We start from the raw sequence: 15,973 nt of genomic DNA, 5'->3' as shown, positions 1-15,973 counted from the left end.
TCAAAGTTTAAATACAATTAATGTTTTTCATCACATTTAAACCAAGTGTAGGCTTCCAGCTTATTCCAACAACTTGACACCGAGGAATATTAGGAAGATGTGCAGGTAAAGGACAGAAAGCAGAAAGGGTAGGAAGGCCCACCTCAACCCACAGCATTGTGTCCCTATGGTATTAGGTACCTACAGTGTACCAGCCACTGTTCCTGACACTGGAAAATAGCAATACAAATGTTGTGCAAAGTCCCTTTCCTCAGGAAGCTTAGAGTTGAATGGGGAAGATGGACAATGAAGGTGATCATTTCATCATTTCAAGTAATTACTTGATGATTATTTCAAGTAATTCAGCGTTTCCTGAAATGTACTTGAGAAGCTCTATGCAAAAAAAAGTTCTGTGGTCAAATAAGTTTGGGAACATTGTGTATTCAGACTCCCTCTAGGGGATTATGATACTGACATTAAAGCCCGTATTAATAGCTCAAATGAATCCTGCAATTAAAAATCTGGCATCAACCAAACTTACTGACTATAAAACCTTTGTTTGCTCAATACCTAGTAACAGTCAATGGAGCTAGTACTCCATAGGCTATTCTTGGTAAATGCTGTCGTGGTTCGCACTGTATGTCTAGATCTCAGGGGAGTTCATGCAATAGTAGTAACCGATCAGGACCTCACAATTGTTCAGGCATGCCTAGTTTCTTGTCTTGATCACCTTGGTAAAAAACAGAAAGAATGTAGGCAATTGAAATACACTCACCCTCTCTGTAATTAAAAAAGCCTCACTGGGTATTGTGGCACACTCCTGAAATGTCAGCTACTTGGGAGGCCAAGGCAGGAGGATCATTTGAGGCCAAGAGTTTGAACCCAGACTGGGCAACATAGCAAGACCCCATCTCAAAAACAAAAAAGTAAGAAGAAAAAATCTCACCAATTGATAGCAGAGGCTCCTCTGTGCCTGGGCAGGATGGATGGGTGATAAATGATAGAGCCATGCTTTGGACTATCAATTATATCCATGGGGATGAACTGAGTGCAGAAAGGGAGCACATTTAGGTCTGCACCCACGGATCTGTAGGCCTCTGCCACCTCTTTGATGGTCTTGCCCTTGACTCTCCATTTAGGAAGCTTGAACACAGGAGTCCCATCTTTCTCTGCAGCCAAAGCTGAGCATAAAAAAGATTTTTTTTTTAGAAGTTAGCAGTAATTTTATATCACTATGAATTCACATATTGTGATTTTGCAGTTTCATGAAATATTTATAAATAAAACATGGTGAAGAACAATTTAGATTGTGACTAGAATTTCACCTGTTGTAATTGGATCACACTAAGGTGATACATATCTATATACTTAAGGCATAATAAATTAGAACTGAAAAGATTTTGGCTAGATGATATTTTAAGATTTTAATGAAAGCTTTTTCTTTTTTAGATCAAAAATGGTACCTTTATTACTGATACAAACTTTTAAGAACATAGCATCAGATTTGGAGGCATGCGCCAATGCTTCACCCACTAATTTGACACACTCACCTCTGGCACAGTTAGAAAGCCATGAATCTCTTCCCTTCCTACACAGAACAAACTGTAGACCAGAACACGTTCTCCCTGCCAAGTGCTGAGCTGAACTTTTCTACTTCCTTCTCCCAAATTCACCAAACAAATAAGTTAACAAAGCTGAGAGGCCAAGAATGGAGAATACATGCTCAGCTCCTGCTAAGGGCTTTGCCACACTGAACAGACCAGGATCTCCTTCCTGAGAAGAGCACTGTCCCCTCCCAAACAAATGGCTCCATCCTAATGCCATAGGAAATGGCCCACCAAAGTGCAAACAGCACAAGCCTATTTTTTTCATAATGAAATGTCGTTTTTACTATGCGTCTTATATCTTAAGTATTTTTATATATATATATATATATATATTTTTTTTTTTAAGTATACAGGTCTTTTTTTGTTGTTGTTGTTTTGAGACGGAGTCTGGCTCTGTCGCCCGGCCTGGGGTGCAGTGGCCGGATCTCAACTCACTGAAAGCTCCGCCTCCCGGGTTTACGCCATTCTCCTGCCTCAGCCTCCCGAGTAGCTGGGACTACAGGCGCCTGCCACCTCGCCCGGCTAGTTTTTTGTATTTTTTTTTTTTTTTTTTTTTTTTGTAGAGACGGGGTTTCACCATGTTAGCCAGGATGGTCCCGATCTCCTGACCTCGTGATCCGCCCGTCTCGGCCTCCCAAAGTGCTGGGATTACAGGCTTGAGCCACCGCGCCCGGCCAAGTATACAGTTTTATATGTAAGTAGTATATATTTAAAAAAATAGGTTAGGCACAGTGGCTCACACTTGTAATCCCAGCACTTTGAGAGGCCAAGGCAGGAGGATTGCTTAAACCCAGGAGTTCGAGACCAGCCTGCACAACATAATGAGACCTCCATCTCCACCAAACAAAAAAAATTATTTTCAAATTAGCTGGATGTGGTGGCACGTACCGATAGTCTGAGCTACTTAGGAGGATCACTTGAGCCCAGGAGTTCCAGATTGCAGTAAGCCATTATCACGCCACTATACTCCAGCCTGGGCAACGAAGAAAGACCCTGTCTCTAAAAAAATTTGTTTAAGTGTATAAAAAATATATATACACACACTATTATTAATATATAATTGTATATATTAATATATTATAGAAATTATGGTATATATTAATATATAGCATACCTGTTTTATAATATATTACTTTTATAATAATAGTATATATTTTTATATACTATATATATTTAATATATAATAGCATATATGTTAATTTTAGGCAATTTCCAGAAGTCTTAACTAAAGCTTTCTATCTGCATTTTTGTGTCCCTTCCTTTCTCCTACATCTGAACAACAAAATTCATTGACTCAGGATGAGATGATGCCTCCACCATGAAACCTAAATTCTGAAGCCTAAGGAAGTCCTGAAGGACCCTAGCCATCATGATTAGCCCCTGGTCAATCTGTTTGGAAGAATCTGAGAGACCAGCACAATAATGTTCACAAAATGTGAATGTTCATAAAACTGAACTCACATGTCAGATGACAGGAAAATGGATAAATGGTGGTAAAAATATGTGACCATGGGAGAAATTGTGAAAGATCATATGGCAAAGAAAACTGGGGTGGAGGAAACTTAGAAGTCTTCATTGTAAAAAATGTACTCCAGGCCAGGCGTGGTGCCTTACACTTGTAATCCCCAGCACTTTGGGAGGCCAAGGCAGGTGGATCACCTGAGGTCAGGAGTTCAAGACCAGCCTGGCCAACATGGCGAAACCACGTCTCTACTAAAAATACAAAAATTAGCCAGGTGTGGTGGTGGGTGCCTGTAATCCCAGCTACTTGGGAGGCTGAGTCAGGAGAATCGCTTCAACCCAGGAGGTGGAGGTTTCAGTAAGCTGAGTTCGTGCCACCACACTCCAGCCTGGGCAACAGAGTGAGACTCTATCTCAAAAAAAAAAAAAAATGCACTCCACTGAGACTGGCTGAGACATCCAGGTGTTAGGCTTCGTTTCAGTTTTTGGCTGCCCCAGAGCTATTTTTGGCTGTCCTCGCTGACTATTCTAACAAGAATACTCAGTTACTGTCATTAGTGCTTCCTTATTATGAACCAGGCATACTGTGAGCACTTTGTGTACATTAATCTAACTTAATCTTCATAGCAGCCACATGAGGTAGCTACCGCTGAACGGAGGCTAAGATTAAGTAACTTGCCCAAGGTCATACAGCTAGTAAGTGGCAGAATCAGAATTCATTCCTTGATTCCAGAACATATGCTGCTACCCACATGCTGTACCACTTCCTCATATAGTTACTCTATAAGTGAGGTTGGTAGTTTTTCTGAGTTATGCCATGAGCCCAAATGGCCATGACCAATGGAAAGGGGGTCCTGACCCTGGGACCAGGCACCAAGGAAGAGTTCACATCCCAGGATTCATTCTGAAAAGAGGTCTAAAAGTCATATGCTTGCAATGCTTCTGAAGTCCACATATATGGCTGAGACTGCTAGTTGTCCCCCTTCATCCTTTAGCAGTGGATTCCCCTAATTTAGCTGAACGCATAGCCACCCCAAATCAAATCTATATTTCTCAGCCACTCTTGCAAATAGATTTGGCCTGTGACTAAATTCTGGCCAATGGGATACAAGTGGGAGTAATATGTACAACTCTGGATTACGCCCTTAATAAAACGCTTTCCCCTGATTCCCACTCTTTTTCCTTCCTGCTTGCTGGAATGCAGATGTGATAGTAGGGGCTGAGGCAGCTACCTTGGACCATGAGATGGAAGTCCAGCATTGGTGAGGGTGAAACAACAAACAGAAGGAGCGTGTATTGTGATGAACACAGAGTTGCCACACCAGCTGATGGCCAACCTGCACCTGAGAATTCTTGACCCAGTCGTCCCAAGATGCACTCACCCAGAGGGTCAGCTTTTCCATCCTTGTCTGGAACTGTGAACACCCCTACTACTCGGTGGCCCTCTTTGCGGAGGTGGCTATAGACTTCTTGTCCAAAGAGGCTCTGGCCAATTAGTGCCAATTTCAGCTTGTTTTTGAAATAAACCTGTGAAACAATTAAATGACGAAGACATAAGCATGGATAGAAGACATTGGATGAGGGTAAGGGTTAAAAAAGTAGCTATTGGGGGCCGGGTGCGGTGGTTCACGCCTGTAATCCCAGCACTTTGGGAGGCCAAGGTGGGCGGATCACAAGGTCAGGAGATCGAGACCATCCTGGCTAACACTAAAAATACCATCTCTACTAAAAATACAAAAAATTAGCCAGGCGTGGTGGCGGACACCTGTAGTCCTAGCTACTTGGGAGGCTGAGGCAGGAGAATGGTGTGAACCTGGGAGGCAGAGCTTGCAGTGAGCCGAGATCGTGCCACTGCACTCCAGCCTGGGGGACAGAGCGAGACTCTCTCTAAAAAAAAAGTAGCTATTGGGTATGATGTTCACTCTTTGGGTATCAGGTACACCAAAAGCCCAGACTTCACCACTACGCAATATGCATGTAAGAAACCTGCCTTTGGCCAGGCACAGTGGCTCACGCTTATAATCCCAGCACTTTGGGAGGCCGAGGTGGGTGGATCACCTGAGGTCAGGAGTTCAAAACCAGCCTAGCCAACATGGAGAAACCTCGTCTCTACTAAAAATAGAAAAATTAGCCAGACGTGCTGGGCTGCACCTGTAATTCCAGCTACTCGGGAGACTGAGGCAGGAGAGTCTCTTGAACCCAGGAGGCAGAGGTTGCAGTGCCCGAGATCGTACCACAGCACTCCAGACTGAGAAACAGAGCAAGACTCTGTCTCAAAAAAAAAAAAAAAAGAAAGAAAGAAAGAAAAGAGGGTAGTCAGAGGGTCATGACTTCCTATGAGCTTCCTCTCTTGGCAGTGTCTCCACAGAACTCTCTCTGCGTTACATTCTTCCATGTTAGCATGTGGCTCCATGGGATCTGAACTTAGGATGTTTATCCCCCTCCGATCTAAATGGGATTCTCTAATGTTCTGGCAAATAATTCTAAATTACTAAAGCCTCACTAAGAAAAATCTGTTTATGAAGAAATTTAATTTTCCCTTATTTCCCACTTTATTAGAGGCATACATAGCATCCTGTTTTTAGGTATGAACTTAAAAGGATACCAGATCACAACTTCCCTGTAATTGAGCTGATAATAAAACAAAGTTTTAAGTAATTTAACTAATTAAAAAAAAATCCTAGGGTCAGCCAAACTTTCTATCCCCAAGTAACCTAATTAAGCTTCAACAAATATTTGCAAACAAACAGATTAACTCTGTAACAACCGCAAATTCACCTGCAGATAATGCACGGCTGACCATTTAATTTTCTCTTCTCAAAAAAATCAAAATGTCCTATATGCTATCTTCAAATCCTATAACTAATGCTGTCGCTTGAAATAGAATCTACATGTTTGCCACCTTACAAAAATTTTTGCTTTACCACTTACCATTACCAATGCCAGATATTCAAGACATCTAAAATACTGCTTTTAAAACACACAAGAGCCAAGAGACTGAGATGACTCAAATGTAATGTGCCGCTCAGTTGTCGTCTGGTTATTTGGAGTTCAATTCCAGATTCAATCCTCTCTGAGAAATATAGCATTAAAGAAACCATGTTGGCTGGGCGCCGTGGCTCACGCCTGCAATCCCAGCACTTTGGGAGGCTGAGGCGGGTGAATCACCTGAGGTCGGCAGTTCGAGACCAGCCTGACCAACATGGAGAAACCCTGTCTCTACTAAAAATACAAAAATTAGCCAGGTATGGTGGCAGGCATCTGTAATCCCAGCTCCTCGGGAGGCTGAGATAGGAAAATCGCTTGAACCCGGGAGGTAGAGGTTGCAGTGAGCTGAGATCGCGCCACTGCACTCCAGCCTGGGCAACAAAAATGAAACTCCATCCCCCCTAAAAAAAAGAAACCATGTCAGTATCTTTGGAAACACTACATTCATTGAAACACTTTCTGAGCTTTACGCTGAAGCTGAAGCTGAAGCTACAAAGGTGAGTTTCTAACACTGAGAAGTTTTCAGATTTTATGACTATAAATATGTTTATAATGAGTTAGCAAGATTCCAGGAAATTGGACTGAGATATTTTACTTTATTTATTTATTTTGAGATAGGGTTTCACTCCATGGTCACCCAGGCTGGAGTGAAGTGGCGCGATCTCAGCTCACTGCAGCTTCCGCCTCCTGGGTTCAAGTGAATCTCATGCTTCAGCCTCCCGAATAGCTGGGATTACAGGCACACACCACCATGCCCAGCTAATTTTTCTATTTTTAGTAGAGATGGGGTTTCACCATGTTGGCCAGGCTGGTCTCAAACTCCTGACCTCAGGTGATCCACCTGCCTCGGCCTCCCAAAGTGCCAGGATTACAGGCTGTTTTACTTCAGTCTTATTTCTCCGGGTGTGGTGTCTGCCTGTGTTGGCAGAAGTAACTGGGAGAATATGTTTAAAATGTGGATTCCTGGGCCCTACTTCAAATCTACTGAGCCAGAATCTTAAGCCCAGGAAGCTGCATTTTAACAAACTATTCAGTGACTCGTAAGTACATGGAAGTCTGAGAATCTCTGCTGTGTGAAGAGTGACATGTCTGCCTGCACGAACAAGATTCCGCCCTGGGGAGTTCGGGTCAGGAAGAAAGGGTGGAAATAAGAGCAAACATTTTAATGAGACCCTAGTATGGGCCAAGTATTTCACATGATTGTCTCATTTGATTGCACAATGACTCGTGGAGACAGGCATTATTAAGCCACTTTATGGATAAATAAATTAAAGCACAGAGAGGTTAAGTAGCCAGGAGTCAAATAGCTACTAAGAGGCAGCCCTGAGATTCCAACTCTGTTTATTATCCTAGTACCTACTGTTTTTCATACACCAGCTGTGCAGTCTTGAACTGGGCTTTATTTTCCATCATCAATTAAAATCAGGATAGTAATAGTACCTATCTCATAAGGTTGTTATAAGAATTCAATGGGATAAAGCGTGTAATGCATTAGCACAGTGCATGGCAATAGTAAATGCTCAGTAAATGTTACCTAGTATTATTATCATACCATAAGCAATATCTAGGTACATAAAAATAATGATAATAGATATCTCCTATTGGAAATACACCATGAGCCAAACACTATGTTGAGCCCTTTTCATTAATTCAAAAAGTATTTATCAAATGCTTATTATACATCTTTAATCCCCCCAGTGACCCATGTTGCAAATGAGAAAACAAAGGGGTCAGAAAAGTTAAGTAACCTGCCCAAAGGCAGAGCTAATAAGGGTCCAGGGCAGGATTCAAACCTGGGTCTATCTTACTTTAGCAGATGTGTTTCTAAGGCTTTCCTACGCTGAAAGTTCCCCCTCCTACTTTAGAAAAACATAGCGACAGTTTGACCGGTCAATTGGGAATAGTTCCATCAGCCTGTTTAAGGAAATGCCACGCTGAAAGTGACATGGGAGACAGCACCATTCTTTAACTGGCTCTCACTATAGGTGTCTGTTGCATTAGTGAGAAAGGGCATAAAATGACGCACAGCCATTTCCAAATCTGAATGATAAATTCTATAATCTTGTTTCTTTTTTTTTTTTTGAGACAGAGTCTCACTGTGTTACCCAGGCTGGAATGCAGTGGCACGATCTCGGCTCACTGCAACCTCTGCCTTCCGGGTTCAAGCAATTCTCCTGCCTCAGCCTCCCAAGTAACTGGGATTACAGGTGCACGCCATCATGCTCAGCTAATCTTTTTTTTTTTTTTTTTTTTTTTTTTTTTTTAGTAGAGATGGGGTTTCACCGTGTTGCTTAGGCTGGTCTCAAATTCCTGAGCTCAGGCAATCCACCCGCCTCGGCATCCCAATGTGCTAGGATTACAGGTGTGAGCCACCATGCCTGGCCTTGTTTCTTTAGAGAGAACATTCTGCACTAGAGGAGAATTTTGGAGGGAGCAGAGCCTTTGCTTTTCAAATTGTCAAATAATGCATTCCCAGGCTATCTACCCTCTGGTGGAATTCTTCAGGAAGCAAGTTAATATAGACCCTGACTATGTTCCAAGAATTAAAAAAAGTACACACAGCTTTCCATAGAAAACTTCAAGGCACAGTGCGAAGAGTCTGCCCTGATCTGAAGCCCTTTGGCCAGATGCTAATAGAACCATTTGGGGAGGGTATAAAGTAAGGCCAAAGCTATCCAAGTAAGAATTGGCAGTTTCACACAGAGGACCTTCACACAAAAGAATAAAACAAAGTACGTTTTCCTGGGACCCTGAGACGCCTAACACTTCATGGAGCATCCGGCACACAGTGTCCCACACTGTGCCTGACTCTGCGCGAGACTCATCCAACAAGCCTGGTTTCAGGCTTTGCCATGCTCTGGGCATAGTGCATGGTAGAGGTGGCACATTACTGTCCTGGCAGGGGTGTTTTATTTGGCCCACAAAGCATTTTTAAGAGGACTCTGTTAAGATTTTTAGGAGGTTTCACCTCAGAAGGCACAATTTGTAACTTGTCTTTAAAACTCAGGAAGTTTGGCTGGGCACCGATCACCTGAGGTCAGGAGTTCAAGACCAGCCTGGCCAACTTGGTGAAATCCCATCTCTACTAAAAGTCCAAAAAAGTTAGCCGGGCGTGGTGGCGCATGCTTGTAGTCCCAACTACTCAGGAGGCTGAGGCAGGAGGATCGCTTGAACCTGGGAGGCAGAAGTTGCTGTGAGCTGAGATCGCACCATTGCACTCCAGCCTGGGCGACAGAGCAAGACTCTGTCTCAGAAAACAAAAATCAAAAAAACTCAGGAGGTTTGTCAACCCTGGTCTATGGTCCCATATAGCAACAGTCAGCTAGTGCTGAGCAGTGGTGGCCCCTTTACCCTAGACATGGTCTTGCCCTCCATCCAGCTCAAATCCCTCTTTTGCTTTACCTGTTTGGCCTCTGTGGGAATTTCTCTTTGCGACCCCTCCACTAAAGATACAAAGAAGTGGTCCCTGTCCTTGGGAATCCACCAACTAGCAGGGAGGGCACACAAGTTAAGACACAGTAACACAGTGCTAGAATAGGAGAGCACAGTTTGGTTAAGAGAGGAGAAGACTTCTCCAGAAGGCAACTCCTTAGCTGAATCTTAGAGAAGCCATCTTGGGAGTTGGCAGAGAAAAGGGAGAGGATTGTAGGAGGTCCTTGGGAAGTGCCAGGCGGAGGGTGCAGGATTTACAAAGAAACAAATGCATGTGCACAGCGTGTCCAATACTGGGAGTCAAGGAATGGCGACAAGTGACAACGTGGAAAGAGGGCTTTGTGTCAAATAATTTGGATCTTATTGTGAAGACAATGAGATTCACTGAGCGTCTTTAAGCAGGAGAGTTAATTGAAAGCAGGAGAGTCTAATTCCTATGCTAATAGACTGCTTAGGCAACTGTGGAGGCATGAACTAGCTCTGGGTAGGCACACCTCTTGTGTGAGAATGGAACAGAGCGTGAAAATCAAAGCTGACCTAGCAATCCACCTTCAGCATATAGGATATAGTTTGGAGTAATGTAAAAGCTCTTGCAACCGATTATAACAACATACTAATAGAAGCAACATGTTACACTTTACATAGAGGTAGATCTGCAAGATTCAATCAAGATTCAGGATACCACCATAAATGCAAACTTGTGCAACTTGATTTTCCTATTGCCTCCTTATATAAAGAAGATATCAGCAAGGGCTTTCTTGGATGTCTGGCCAACTTTTGTTTTTTCATCATAAAAAGGATAAAAGATTTTAAAAAGAGGGATGTCAATACAGGGGCCTATGAGCAGGGGATGTCAGAGGGGGATGCCCAGGACTCAGAGACTGGAGAGAGCTCCTAGGCCGAGGCTGGTGACCACAGAACACTTCAAAGACTTTGAGTAAAGGGAGAGACCGTCCAAAGGGCTTGAGTCCAGAAACGGACTCCAGTACTAGAGAGGCAGGATTTCCGTGCACAGCAGTTACTATAATATTTTAATTGTATAAAATTTTTTAAACTAATTTTTAACTATGCATATTACATATACACACAATCTCCTTATTAAAAAAAAAAAAAGATCACAGGTAAGACTACAGCCCCTTTTGACCATCACTCCCAATCTGCATCCCTTCCTCACTCCCCAGAGGAAACTACTCTTGTAGTTCGGTGTGAATTCTACAGACCTTTCCTAGGCATTTAAAAACATGGAAATACGGCCGGTAATCCGTACAGGCTCACGCCTGTAATCCCAGCACTTTGGGAGGCCGAGGGGGGCGGATCACAAGGTCAGGAGATCCAGACCATCCTGGCAAACACGGTGAAACCCCGTCTCTACTAAAAATACAAAAAAAAAATTTAGCCGGGCGTGGTGGCGGGCGCCTGTAGTCCCAGTTTCTCGGGAGGCTGAGGCAGGAGAATGGCGTGAACCCAGGAGGCGGCGGAGCTTGTAGTGAGCGGAGATCGCGCCACTGCACTCCAGCCTGGGCGACAGAGAGAGACTCCGTCTCAAAAATAAAATAAAAATAAAAATAAAAACATGGAAACATATACAAAAAGTATTATTTTGTGTTTTCAAAAATAATTCAAATGTAATAATATTATATGTAATGTTCCATAACTTTCCTTGTTAGTACATATAATTCATTCTTTGAAATCGTTGCACAGTATTCCTTAGTGTAGCTATATCTCAGTTTACTTGTTCATGTCCCTATTGAGAAACATTTTGGCCTTCAATATATCATTATTACAAATCCCATGGCAATGAATATCATGGTACATGCTTCCTGTGCCCATGTGGAAGTATTTTTCTCAGATACCTACAAGTGAAACTGCAGGATCATTTTTAAACCTAAATTTAATTGAAGTAGATAGCATCAAATTGACTTCTACAGTATTGGAGGAAATGTTTTCCCCTGAGAAACACACAATATCATCAAATTTACAATTTTTGCCACCCTGATGAGTGAAAAATGGTATCTTGTTCTAAATTGCATTTGATTACTAGTTTGGTTGAGTGTATTTTCATATTTTATTGTTCATTCATATTTCCTTTTTGGTATATCATTTTAGTTAGTGTATTATGTATTATTATTCTTTTCATAAAAACACAGATTTAATAGTCTATCCCACTAATCTATGAACTCCTTGAAAATGGGACTATTTCTTTCTTGCTTATTGTTTTATCTTTGGGTTATGAGAGTCTGAAGAAGTTAGTCCACTTCTCTGGGTCTCAGTTTTCTTATCAGTAAAATGGTCATAATAATCTAGGTTGAGAATCCTTTATCCAAAATGCTTCGAACCAGAAGTGTTTCAGATTTTGGATATTTTCAGATTTTGGAATGTTTGCATTATACTTACCATTTGAGCATCCCAAATCTGAAAATCTGAAATCCAAAAGGCTGTCATGATCATTACCTTTGCGTGTCATGTCAGTGCTCAAAAATGTTCAGATTTTAAAGCATTTCACATTTCAGATGTTCAGATTTGGGATGTTCAACCTAGTACCTACTTCATTGGGATGTCATGAGGATTAAAGGAGTACACAGTCGCCCTCTGTATTTGTGGGTTCCGTATCTGTGGATTCAACCAACCATGAATCGAAAACATTTGGAAAAAATTGCATCTGTACTAGACATGTATAATTTTTCTTGTCATTATTCCATAAACAATACAGTGGGACAATTATTTACATAGCATCTACTTTGTATTCATTATTATAAGTTATCTACAGGTGATTTAAAGTATACTGGAGAATATGCATATGTTATATACAAATATTACCCCGTTTTATATAAGGAACTTGAGCATCTTCAGATTTTGATATCCATGGGAGGTACTGAAACCAATCCTCTATGAATACAAGGGACAAGGAATAACTGTATATGTAAAGCATTTATTAATGCTATCTATTAATATTATTATATCCTCAGAATTTAGAGTCCTCAGAGTATAATTGACAACTAAATATGGTTTGAAGTTGAATTTGGAGATCCTGTGAACAGGTAAGACACCAGAGCAGAGGTCAGGCAATGAGGAAACGAGTTAAGAACCTGGTTCCTAGAACTGAGAAATAAAGCAGGTACTTGGTTCCAAAGACCAAGGAAGTCTCCTGCCTCTTTGGGCTGGATCAGAAGGTAACCTCAAGTTACCTGGAGCCAGGCTATAAACTCAGAGCTACCAGACAGACCTGACCTAGACACTGGCAGAGAAAGCTAAACAAAGGAATGCCACATGAATAGAGGTCTAAATAACTCCTACCATGGGGAGAAGAAGCAGTGAGCCAGGCAGGATATCAGAGGTGGGCAATAATACCTAATTGACAAAGGGTTTTAAAACAAACGATTGTTTTAGTTAAAAAGATCCAGCCATATCACTAAGCTGAAATCATTAAATGTTTCTAAGTCCCTTTATTTAAGACAGAGGATGGAAAAAGGAATTCTATCAGGAAGTGTTATAAACTAATTTTCCCCTTGGATTTTGCTAGGTTCTGAAAGCTTTATTTTTATTCATCCTTCATTCTGCTTTAATACTAAACTTAAAAGCATTGTTTGATTTTTCAGTTTTTAAAGATAAAGGGATAATTAGGCCAGGCGCAGTGGCTCATGCCTGTAATCCCAACATTTTGGGAGGCTGAGGTGGGCAGATCACTTGAGGCCAAGAGTTCGAGACCAGCCTGGCCAACATGGTGAAACTCCGTCTCTACTGAAAATGCAAAAATCAGCTGGGCATGGTGGCGCATGTCTGTAATCCCAGCTACTCAAAAGGCTGAGGCACGAGAATTGCTTGAACCCTGGAGGCAGAGGTAGCAGTGAGCTGAGATTGTGCCACTGCATTCCAGCCTGGGCGACAAAGATTCTGTCTCAAAAAACAAAAAATTAAAATTAAAAGATAATTTGCATACAGTAAAATGCACCCTTTTCAGTGTACCGTGCTGTGAGTTTTAACACACAGTCACGTAACCACTACCACAATCAAGATGCAGAACAGTTCCATTACCGCCCAAATTCCTTTATGCCTGTTTATAATCAATCCTTCCTCCTATCTCCAGCTCCAGACATCACGAATCTTTTTTCTGTCCCTATAGTTTTACTCTTTCCAAAATGTCAGATAAATGAAATCATAAAATATGCAGCATTTTGAGTCTGATTCTTACACTTAGCATACATATTTGAGTTCCATCCGTGTTGTATGCGTCAGTAGTTCATTCTTTCCCCCCCTACTGAGTAGAATTCCATTGTATGGAGGGATATACCACAGCTTGTTTATCCTGTCACCAGTTGAGGACAATTTATTTCCAGTTTTTGGCAATTATGAATAAAGCCTCTATAAACATCAACGAACAGGGTTTTATGTGGGCAAATAAGGGTTTCATTTCTTTTGGGTAAATACCTAGGAGTGTGATTCCTGGGTCATATGATAGGTATATGTTTAACTACATATAAAACTGCCAAATAGTTTTCCAAAGTGGCTGTACGATTTTGTATTCCCACCAGCCGTGTATCTGTTTGATTTTGAATAACTCATAAAACACGGTCCAGAACATTTTTCACAGGATAAAACATCCCACATTTTTCATTCATCACTCAGTAGCTTCCTTTTGACCATTGAGGAAACTGTCTTCTTCCCAGCCATACGTGTCACTGCTTTTCCACACGCACCCCTGGGTACAGTCAGATCCTGACCACGCCAGTGCTTCCCCACATCCATGGCTTTGTTTATGCCATTTGCCACCTAGGATGTTTAACTTTTATTACTGAAATCTTAGCAAACTCCACTATCAAAATCTTTTCATTCCTCAAGACTTCCTTCTGCTCTCCAAAAAAGACAAGTCAATGAAAGGTGTTGACAGAGGAGGCCCACAAAACAGGCTCGGGCACTCGGCACAGCCCCTCGCTTTCTGTGCTATCCATCTGGGATCTCATGTGCCACATGGTGGGGGGAGCTAATGAGGGGTCCAGCAGAGCAGGCAAAAGTCCTAGCAGAGCAGATCTTCCCCACCGCCCCCCCCCCCCTTTTATAAAAGGTGAATATACCTCGAAGTAACTAGAACTGGTTGCAAAGAGTAAAACGAATTCTTATTATTTGGGGTTGTCTGGGATACAGAAAGCTTTTCCTTTAATGCAAGTTTGGGCCAGTTTTTGGTGCTACTCAAGACTTCTCTCTGCCTCCAAGTTTTTTACATCTGAATATATACATGTGTACATATGGCTTTGGCATGACCAAGAAAAAGAATCGATAAGCAAATTCTTTTGTGTACTTCCTATAAAAGAGATACGATACATAAGACAGTTTTTATTTTTATTTCTCTCTCTCTCTCTTCCCTAAACAGTCCCGAGGTCCCCTGGGTGCTGAAGGCAGCACCACAGTGCAACGTGTCCGCTCTCGGTTCCATTTCTGGAGGAGCTGATGCAATTCCAAGGCGCGGGGCTGGGCCAGAACTCGGTTCTTGTGCTACAGTAGAATAGTGTTCCAGCGTGGCTGCCTCTGCAGCGCCTGGCAATTCTAGAAATTTTGCCATCTGTCGCTCAGCTCAGGAATACTGAGCTTGCAGCCATCGGCTTTCAGTGCCATTATCTGAACCGGCCCTGAGTGCCAGTCTCGAGCGCTTACACCTCCCAGGCCGCCAATGAGGACCCTACTGACTTGATACTCCCCTCCTCTTCCAGCAGACGGTCTCGGCCCCATACGGCTCCGGCTCTTGACCAGGGATCTCATGATTGAAGTGAAAAAGGAAAGGAAGCAGACTCTGTCCTCCTTACCAAGTGACCGTTCCCACCTTGCCATCCCAGCCAGACTTGACACGTCCAAAAACTGCATCCTCAGCCCCTTTCCGGCAGTAGACAATGGCTTGCGTGCCAGTTCCCATCCGGGACCCTCCCCAGGCCCTTCTCTGAGGTCTGTTTTTGTTTGTTTGTTTTAAACGCTGTCTTGCTTTTTAGCAAAGTCTAAGTATCGCTGCTCATCCCCAGCCCCACCGCCCCGGCCCTCCCGCCCCGGAGTCTGGAAACCAGGACAGGGTGACAGCCGGGACGCTCGCCCGGGCGGGACTCACCCGGCCAGTGGAGAAGCGCCGGAGCGCCTGGCTGCCCCACCGCAGCATGCTGAAGAGGAGCGCTCGCACTGGCGGCGAAGCGGCGCGGGAGGCAGGCTAGCGGCGCAGCCTGGGCGCGGCCTGCAGCCTGGATGCCCCGGACTGCCTGGCGCGCGGCTCGCGGCTCGCGGCTCGCGGCTCGCGGCTCTTGGCCTCAGCTAGTCCGCGCCCGGCCCGCGGCCCACCACCCGCGGCCCGCCCCACCCTACCAGCGGCAAGGCCCCGCCCCCGAGCTGGCAAGGCCCCGCCCCCAGCTGGAAGGCACCCGCCCCGCCAGCTGGCTGGGCTCCCGCAGCCAACCTAGTGCGACGCGGCGGAGCGCGCGGGCTCTCCGGAGCCTGCCTGCCCTGACCTTGGTACCAAGAGCACGCCCAGTCCC

General features: G+C 43.4%; 1 protein-coding gene across 3 annotated transcripts in view; it reads right to left on the bottom strand.

Annotated features, from left to right (window-relative positions):
- LOC105497706 (aldehyde dehydrogenase 1 family member L2) overlaps positions 1 to 15,717 on the bottom strand; it is a 61,811-nt gene extending 46,094 nt beyond the window's left edge. Inside the window, exons 1-3 of one of the 3 annotated variants that reach the window (XM_071071201.1) lie at positions 15,556 to 15,717; positions 4,430 to 4,574; positions 926 to 1,160 (exon numbers count right to left, since the gene is read on the bottom strand). In XM_071071201.1, coding sequence (XP_070927302.1) covers positions 926 to 1,160; positions 4,430 to 4,574; positions 15,556 to 15,603 — 428 coding nt within the window. In that variant the 5' untranslated portion in view covers positions 15,604 to 15,717. Of the gene's footprint in view, positions 1 to 925; positions 1,161 to 4,429; positions 4,575 to 15,555 lie in introns of those variants that run through there. The other 2 variants (XM_071071200.1, XM_071071202.1) reach the window with 2 other exon arrangements.
- Positions 15,718 to 15,973: the final 256 nt, after the last annotated feature.

The sequence above is a fragment of the Macaca nemestrina genome, chromosome 10, assembly GCF_043159975.1.
Source record: "Macaca nemestrina isolate mMacNem1 chromosome 10, mMacNem.hap1, whole genome shotgun sequence".
NCBI classification, from domain to species: domain Eukaryota; kingdom Metazoa; phylum Chordata; class Mammalia; order Primates; family Cercopithecidae; genus Macaca; species Macaca nemestrina.
Note: the sequence above shows the minus strand (reverse complement) of the source record. Positions and strands in the feature narration are given on the sequence as shown.